This window comes from Nomia melanderi, chromosome 6 (assembly GCF_051020985.1).
Source record: "Nomia melanderi isolate GNS246 chromosome 6, iyNomMela1, whole genome shotgun sequence".
Taxonomy (NCBI): Eukaryota; Metazoa; Arthropoda; class Insecta; order Hymenoptera; family Halictidae; genus Nomia; species Nomia melanderi.
In genome coordinates this window covers 8,056,865-8,066,234 of record NC_135004.1, presented here as the reverse complement: position 1 = coordinate 8,066,234, position 9,370 = coordinate 8,056,865, and the positions used below count along the sequence as shown (strand labels likewise).

Genomic DNA, 9,370 nt, shown 5'->3' with positions numbered 1-9,370 from the left:
CGAAGTAGGATAGAGCATCGGTGAGGAGAAGAAAGAGGTCCGAGATAGGGTACAGGAGCGAGAGAGAGACTCGTAGAGCGTGCCCAGCTACCGCCGCCGATACAGCCAGCCGCCGCCACAGCTACCACCGCCGCCGCTGCCGCCGCCGCCGCCACCGCCACCACCACCGGCTCTTCCCCTCCGTGTTCGTACTCCCCTCTTCCCCGCGGCACCCCTTCCCCTCGCCCCGCGCCCCGAGAGCGCAGTGTCGCGTCGAACCTCTCGCAGAGCGCGTCGCACGTCCGAGTACCGGCCGCCGCCCGTCATCAGTAGTCGCCGTACCGCGCAGCCACGTAACCTCTCACCTTCTCCTTAGTTTTTAGTAGTCAGTAGTAGGGGAGAGTGTGGAGAGAAAGAGGAGAGAGAGATCGAGCGAGCGAACGAGCGAGCGATCAAGCTGAAAAGAAAAAGGGGGAGAAAGTGAGCGACAGAGAGAGAGAGAAAGAGAGAGGGAGAAAGAAAGTGAACGAAGAAGAACAAGAGGAAAACGGAAGAGATACGAGAAATAACGAGAGGAACCAGCGGACAAGGAAGAAAAGGGTGAAGCAGTAGAGGTCGACAGCCTGTCTTTTCGTCTTTGTGATCTGTAACACCTCGTCGCACGTCGTTGTTCGTCGTCGTGGTCGTGGTTGCAGCCGTCGTTGAGTCGTCATCGTCGTTCACCTGGTCTTTGGTCCGGATAGACACCAGGGGGACCAGCGCGAGGATCGTTGTTTCGACTCGTTAAGAGTGGCCGAGCGTGATAACAGCGTACGTAACGTGCATACGCGCGCGTCCCGTACGTAACCATCAGACACACACGCGAAACACGTACACGCCGTCCTATCGTCGATAATCGTGCTCGGAAGCTCGACGTGTGCCGCGCGACAACCAGCGGAACCAGCACAACCCCTCGCACGGAACGAGCGCCAGACACCGCGCACACACCGGTGGAACCGGGAAGAAGAAGAGACAGGTGAAGAAGGAAAGGAGAGGGGAGACCGCGAAGACGCATTTGGAAAAGCTGTGGAAAGTTGCGCGAGAGCGGCTCCGAAAGTCTCGGGGCGGTTTGCTGGAGGATCTCGAAGATCGCGTGAGAACGCGTGTCCTGGCATTTAAACGGGTGGTCAACGGCCGAGATCGAAGCCTTCTGCTCGGTGTGTGATCGCGAGAGAGCAAACTCGAAACGCGTCGTCATCGTTCTCGCACGGATACGCGCGGATAGGGAAACAGGAAGAAACGAGTGACGGCCATCGGCGAGACCGGCTGCCGTTGCCACTGCTGGTGTTACCCGTTGTTGCCCGCTTGCAACCCCGGAACACGCGAGAGCGTTCCGACAACAACGAGCCGTGCGCCGCGCGCCGCTATGGAGCCCCAAAGCCAGGAAATCGTAGCGAGCGGCTCGCCAGCCGAGGTGCCGAACGATCCAGGGTACGAGAAAAACCTGCGGGATTACATCTCCTGATTCCCAAATTATTATGACCATTCACTACACCCACCACCAACAACTTTACGTGCGTCATGTAAAAAGAGAAAAAGATAGAGGGAGAGAGAAAGAAAGAGGGAATAGAGAAAAGAGAAATTGGGGGAGCGAAACGGATTACGAATGAAACGAGGAGTATCATAATAAAAGCGTCCAAGTGTGTTGATGATTACCGCGATTAAGTCATCAATATATCCGGCCTCGTGTTGTTCTCGTCGCCTTGTGTTTTCTGTTGTCCTGCTCCCGTGCCGAGTGTTTGTTCTGTTGATGCTTCTTATACGGTTCCAATACATCAATCTACTACCGGTGATAATAAAACGTTGACCTCCGGGTGTTCGGTGGTACGCGCGGTCGTTTTGTTATTGCCGCTCGTAAATCGTCCACGACGCCGACGACATGGTCGTTCGTCGTGAATCTTGTCGTCGTCGCCTACGTCTTCGTCATCATCGTCATCATCGTCGTCGTCGTCGTCACCGCCGCTGCAGGCCGCCGGACCCGCGGGAAACGCATAGTGTTTATGTTTGCCGAGGCGCGTGAATATGCGTGCCGCGGCGCTCTCCTCGAACCGGTGGCGCCTTCTTTCATCGCTCGTTCGCCATCCCCCTCGGACCGGCTCCGATGAAACGAAAGAGGAGGGAGCCGAAAGGGGATGGCTAGATGAATGGGATGGAGAAACGGCAAGGGGTATCGCGGGGTGGAAGAGAGCTGTGGTAGAGTTACGGTTCAAGGGAGGGAAAAGAGAAACCAGAGAGACTTGACACCTTTCGAATTTGCCGCCAAACGGCGTATGTGTGTACATCGTCGAATCTCGGCGAGTGGGAGAAGGGTTGCGTTGGAAATGTAGCGCGTCGAAGGATACGCCACGCGAAAATATGTTTCGACGGGCGCGCAGCGGCGGGCTGTGCGTCGCGGGAATTCTTTCTCCGCTGCGTTAACCACGTGGCACGGTAAAAACTGGGGGAAACGTGTCAGTCGTTTATCGAGCGCGAGAGTTCTGTTCGCCAGGACACATCTATGCAACCCCCTTACGTCCGGGAGACAATCGAGAATATGTATTCGAACCGTTTCACAGTGGTGACAAACGTTTAGCGGTGTTTCTCCCGGTGGAAAGTTCGAAGCGAGTCGGGTAATGTCGCTCGATGTATTTCCCGGTTCGCACGATCGATCGCGACGACATATGGTCAATGGTTTGTCCTATTAATTCCGCTGAACCTATCAACGGAGGTGTAGCGCCGCGCGGTAGCCTACTCTAGTTCTTCGTATCACGAAGACCTAAAGAGTGAAGGAGGCGGCGGGGGGGCGTGGAGCGGGTCGGCGAAGGGAGGACAGAGAGAAACAGAAACGCGTGGGCGCGAGGGGAATAGGTTATATCGTGCCGCGGAAAATCGATGTTCAAATGCGCCACCACGTGATTACGTCCACGACGCCGAAAGCGTTATCTTCGCGGATATACGCTGTCCCGGTATTCTTTCGCTTGCTCCTTTGATCGTAATACATTCGTGTTTGTGGATCACTCGGTCGTAACGGGTTTTTCGAGAATTAGAAATTACAAAAAGACGAGGTACGCGTCGAAAGAGAAAGACGCTCGCACGTGCGCGCTTGCGTATTTTCTAATTAACTCCGGCCGATTAATAGGTAAACCGGTAAAACAGTTAATGATAGCACCTCGCCGACCGGTCTAGTTTTTACGAGGCGGTAAATTACAGGTTTCGTGCCGCGTCTACTATTTTCGGTATACTAGTTCATTAATGAGAGCCAAAGGTGTTTGCTATAAACTCGAGATTTGCGCGGACCGTATTCGAACTCGCGCGCGATATTAGCGACGATTACAGAGATGGTCGTCAACAATTCATGGAACAAAAGCGCGCTGTTCGCTTCTCGAACTGGTTGAAGTAGAACCGGCGAACATCGAGCGAAATGCCTTGTGCCGGAGAACTCGTCTTGTTCGGCGCAGCATTGCGCGGCTCGTTACCCGCGTAATAACGAGGAAACATTAATCTTGCCGTGCATCCTTAAAGAGCTCTTGCTCAAAGTCAAATGCAGCACAGGCGAACGCGTCTGTACCCAAAATGTATTTACAGTACGACCGTGGCTGTCTCTGCTGTCACGAGCACGCGAAAGTCAAGCCGGCGTATAAAAGCTTTTATGATACCAATGACGATGGTACTTCTCGTAAACTGGCTAATAACTACGATCCGGTACAGTAAACCGTCGAGGACCAAGTAACGTAAACCGAGGGTTGATTCATAGTTCGGCTAGGAGGAAGTGACATTTTATATCCTTGTGTCGAGCGGTTTTATTAAACTCAGCGGGATCACGGGCAATATAGCGCCTCGATAGGAGCAACGTCATGCCCGCGTTCGATTGTTTAAATTATTGTGTCCTTCGGCGAAGCTCGCTGTTCTCCATTACCGTTTCCCTTGTAAACAAAGAAGGCGTCAGTGATTTCGGGGAGAGGGTAACGTGTTTGTTGTGTTTCGCGCGTGAATATGGTTTGGTTTATTTTTCGCGGCGAATCGGTAATCGTTGTCGTGTCGCCCGCGAGGTTTCCGTTGATGAAAAAAAGGAAAATCTATAAAGGAAAGAAAAGAAAAGGGAGAAAATCCTGATATGAACCAGGAGTTGTTCAGTTGTTGGTTGATGTGTGGTGACATCTGCCGTCAACAGACGGAGACTGCGCAGGGGGTCACGATACCGGAAGTTACCCTCTGCCGGCAGTCTCCCCCGACTTCCTTCATCATCTTCTGCCGTCGACGCGACCTGATGCCGATGCTGATGGATTCATCTTTCTTTTTCTAGGAAAATGTTCATCGGTGGTCTATCTTGGCAGACCAGTCCAGGTACGTGATAAATTTTCTTTCAACAAATGGCGCCTCTCAATCATACCTTCCGCACTCTCTCGCGTCGGTTCACGAACGCGCGCAGGTTGAAAGGTTGAATTTAGATTTACGAGCGCCTATCTATTATTCAAATGTCCACGCGCACTCGCGTCATTGTACTTTGTACAGGTTTCGAAACTAAACTGAGCGACATTGAATTGCGTTGTTTTTATTTATCACACGTAGACCAAACGGACGTAACGGTTTTACGATTAATCGCCCTTTATTCAAACGTACGTTGGCGCGAACGTACGTTGGATACATTAAGAAGTTTAATGCGCAAAGGAATTTGTAATTTCATTAAACAAGTGTGCGTAACGGTATTATTCGTATGAGTCTGTCTTGTTAAAAAATTATGCAAATGTCAAGAGAAGTCTCCATGCTGGCGTTTAAACCTATACCCTCGTTTATAATCCACATTCGTATTAGAGTGCCTTTTTATTAACTGTCTGTGTAGAGCATATAGATTTTATCCGATCGGTCTTTGAGCTATGAACAAATGTCATCGAATGTGGAGAAGTCTACGTGATTTTAATTAAAGTTATTGCTAATAGCTAAATGCGGTCACAAATTGTTCCTATTGAATAAAAACTTGCTTTCGTTATTACATGAAATTAATATTTCCCTAATATTTATCAAAGGCGTGGTATAGCTTTCATTTTAATATACTCTATACATAGAAAATTCACTATATAGTATTTACATACTTTTTATACTTTCAAGTAGTTGATCTATAAAATACATGTCAATTTAAAATTTCCGCGTTATTACTAAAGAGAAAGAAAATTCTTGTCGAATTATAAAGAATATATTCAAGTCAATTTCGTATCATCTCCCACAAACAGGAACGTGCATGGTCGACGAGGCAAATGATGAGAAGGTGCAAATTCGGGGCGTTCCTCTCGCCGAGCTCGCTCGCTCGCGTGTTCAAGCTTTCGAGTTAGCAGTCCTTTTATCTTCGTTAAGAGACTCGTGTCGGACCAAGAGAGAAAAAAATATATACAGAGAGAGGGAGAGAGAGGGAGAGAGAGAGAGAAAAATTGCTTGACGAGAGACTGGAACGCGGAACGATAATCGGGTTGCGGCCAAATGGCCACAAGACGTCACGTGCATCTTTCAAGCCGACCGCGAGATGTTGGAGAAAAAATGGGTCCGCATAAAGTGTGCTTGTATTGGCCGTGATAAGATTAACGGGAATAATTGATAGGGTGACCTGCAGCTTCTGCAGCGCAATTTTGAGAGCGACTTGACAGGTTCGCGTGCTAACGTTTCTGTTATCCCCTATTAGCAGCTTAGAGAAACCGCGTTGCATTGTATTTTGTAGTGAGATAATCTAATCTGGCCAGTCAAGTTTCGAGAATAAAAGAAACGTACAAAATTTGCATTTATTAATCTCATCGACTAGATCAACGTTCGGTTTAACGGAACAGTAACCTCGGAAATCTAATTATACAGTGTAAGGCCGATAGATAGTTTTTTCTTTCCGAGATAGGGTTTTTATCAATGAATGAAAATAGATACATTCCTTTCTCAGAATGTAAAGGTTGAACCAATAGTCAGCTTAAAAAAGTAGTTCCCGTGGTAAATTACTTCGTGTAAAGATAGTTGTACGGAAATATTAATTCTACAATTGATTGAGTCTGGATATTAACGAAAATGGTGTAGAAATAATTTTTATCCACGGTCGACTTACGTCGAGGCGTAATTAGCGATGTAATGTTCTACTAATCTACTTATTTCCCAGTCGGTTCAAAGTAAGGAATATCTTTATCGCTCACCGTCGCTCTACCTCCGCGAATTATTCAATTACACGAATTCATTCGGCCGTCGTCGCGCGGAATCCGTCGGAAAAATGCATGTTAAATTGCGTGACGTTTAATTAACCTTTCAAACGCAGCCGAAAGAAATGCCGCGTTCCGTTTCCTCGGTCTGTTGCTTTTTGTTTTACCGTAGCTCTCACTTTCACGGTGTCGCGTGGCCGCCACGGAAACCGAGCGAACTTTTCAGATTTTCCGTGAAATTGCCACGTTAATTCCCGTGCAACGCTCAGTTTTCCTGGAAGGGGAAGCGGCTAAAGGGAAACGATACTTTTAAACCGGACGATCACGGAACAAAGCAATTTTTGTACGTTTATAATTAAAATAATCACCGTTGCGCGAATGGCCTGGGGAAGGTTACGGGTGACAGAAGATCGTGACGATACAACGTGACGATAGCGAGACCGTGTTCCGATCCGATCCATTGCGTTCCCGATTCAACGAACGCCCGAAGCAAACGGGTTGTGCCGTGTATGAAATCGTTTACGCGGCTGATACATTATCACGAGAGTTCCATGTTAGACGTTGACCTCAGCTGCGACGCGATAAGAAGCGTCTAGCTCGTGTCGGGAATTAATCGAATCTATGAATTCAAAGTCATTGTTGTTGATATAACGCCAGCCTTGAGATACCTAGCGTCCTCTCGATACTCCGAACTCGCAACTAGAATCACCTGCTCAAACGATTGGGAGACTTAGAAGTTCTACATAAATTTCTATCTTTATCGCCGATACAATTTCATCTCCCGCGTTAATGGTCACAGTAGATAAAAACATAATACGGAGAGATGATGTAACCTGTTATCGTATTCTTTCACAATATTTATAAGCTATAAACGAATATATCTACATCCGCAGTTCGACGATCAGCAATATTGAATTTGTAGACCGATACGAAAGCATGCGTTCAACGGACAGCAAAAACGGAGCAGAACTAGGTACTTTCAGGAAGTGCAGGTACAGAGATATCTTTTTACAAGAGAAATATAGAAAGTGATGACTGGATTGAAAATAACGATCTATTCCATCCGACCAAGGCTGTCCAAGCAAGAACTTTTTATCAAACGGAACCCGCACTCCCGGCGTTTCTTATTTATTCCAGAAACACGGTAATTTACAGCGGTTCCCGAAGAAATTGAAATGAGAGCCCCGGGGCGTGCATTAAGGAGTTCATTCGCGACAAAGGGAAGTGGAAAGAGGTAACGGGGCGCGAGGAGAATCTATTTCAGACTTTCTTATGTGCTCCATGATCTGGAGCACAATGCGTGCCGCGGTACACACTCGGCCAGGAGTTAATATTTTGGGAACACGGGCAGCGGCGGTGTTCTTTTCACTGCGATTACGCGTCGGTGGAGTAGTTTTCGTAACTCGAGAAGAGGTAGCGGGGAGGGTGAGCAGGGGAAGCGCGTCTCCTGGAAAAAGTATAAAGAGGAACGAAGGCGGAGTAGGCTCATTAGCGTTATTTGCCGTCGTTACGTAAGTCGTAACTCCGTCTCGCTCCGTCCTCTCTCGTTCCGCTGTTCTTTTGTTTTCGCTTTGTCGGTGTTCGCCGCGAGTCGATTCCACGCGAACGACGTCGAGACGAACTCGGCATGAGGATCCTCGGCCGTTTCCGTTTTTCGCGTGCCACGTGTCCGCTAGTGGTCTCGTTGAATGGCCACTGGGAACGATCCTCCCGTTGACAACCGAATTTACGCGTGTCCACGTGGCCTCCTGCGGACGGAGAGCGTCTCACAGTCGAAACTCCGGGTTCTGGAGCAACGGACGGGCGAATTATCGGTGAACAATGATCGATCGATGACCGTTCGCGCTCCATTTCCGCTGGTCAGCGTTCCTTTCATCGAGGCGACCGAGGCTCACCGAGAAAGCGTGTCCGCCGTAGAAAAAGCGGAGCAGTCGCATCCGGCCGTTGCAACGGCGCGCGGCGTGGCGCACCGTCGTAAACCGTCTCTCGTGTTTTGCGGTACCGTTCCGCAGAGGTTCATAGGTACAAAGATGCAGTGTGTTCCGCGGCGAACCGTGGGAACGCGGCGCCGTCGGTTCTATCGTTCATCGCGGGCCGCGCGCCGCGTAAAAACTTACTTTGGAACAGTATATATCGGAATAATTGTACTCGTGGAAGCGATTCTGCCGGGCCTCGTTAATTCCGAGCCGTGCTCGAATTACGTAGGATTTGAGAAGTTGTTCACACCTTGTCATGATACCCGCGTTACAGGGAAGTTGCGTACAGTTACAGGTAAAAGTAGTGGTGCTCGTTTCTTTCGGTCGGGTTGCCGGAGTGCACAGTTGCACCTCTGTCCACGTTTCAACGTTGGAATATAGAATTTTCGCACATAGCGTATTCTCTGATCGCCAGGAAAATATTGCGTTCGAGATATTTAAGGTTGCATTCGCCAAGACAATTGGCTTTTATCTCGTTTTTTGTCTCCTTTAAACTGCTTTTAAAATATAGAAATCTTAATAGATCAAGTTTTCTAAGGGTTAACTGAAAATTCCTGTGTGCTGAGGATAAAGAACTAATTAAGTGGAAAAAAACACTAGGTCGTGCTTTATAGGTGTTACAAGTTAAACGAAGAGAGCCTCGTATTTTCCTCGAGACTGTACGCTGTTCAAATGTTTGAGCGCTGGTGTTAATGAGGGAGAGATTTGTAAACGTCGTTATCGTCTAGTTAGATACAGAAAACCAATGTACACTATTTCTATATTTTTCTAACACTGCCTCTCTTGACAGATGTTTATTTCAACGTTTAAAATTATAAAAATCTCACTTAATTCAATGTCGTACGTTCCAAGTTAGTTAAATACTGTTTCAATCTCTTCGACATCTTTCTTCGAAATGTTTTCCTTAAAATCATTCAGAACTTCGAGAGCAATAATTAACGTACTGATGACACAATACGACTTCTCTTCTTTCCTTTTCACATAGGACTAACTTCTAATCAAGCTTCCCTAAATTTTTGCTCGCTACTGTATCTAACTTAGATATAACACTTCAGATTCCAGTATTTCTTTATAATTCGTGATTAACTTCATTAATTACGGAATCGTTGTCTAAATAATACAGTGTATATAAATAATTCAACTCCGAAGGGAAGATCAGTATGTATCTGATGCGACGGTGTGCAGCCACGCTTCGACTCTCTCCGCTTTTCCCATTGTAAATGATCTCGCAGT

At 47.9% G+C, this 9,370-nt stretch overlaps 1 protein-coding gene across 3 annotated transcripts in view; it reads left to right on the top strand.

Annotated features, from left to right (window-relative positions):
* The first annotated feature begins 225 nt into the window (after positions 1–225).
* Positions 226–9,370, top strand: part of Rbp6 (RNA-binding protein 6) — an 824,356-nt gene continuing 815,211 nt past the window's right edge. For 2 of the 3 annotated variants that reach the window (XM_076368426.1, XM_076368422.1), the window contains exons 1-2: positions 227–1,449; positions 4,301–4,341. In XM_076368426.1, the coding sequence (XP_076224541.1) occupies positions 1,385–1,449; positions 4,301–4,341 (106 nt within the window). In that variant the 5' untranslated portion in view covers positions 227–1,384. Of the gene's footprint in view, positions 1,450–4,300; positions 4,342–9,370 lie in introns of all 3 variants that reach the window. The other variant, XM_076368421.1, reaches the window with a different exon arrangement.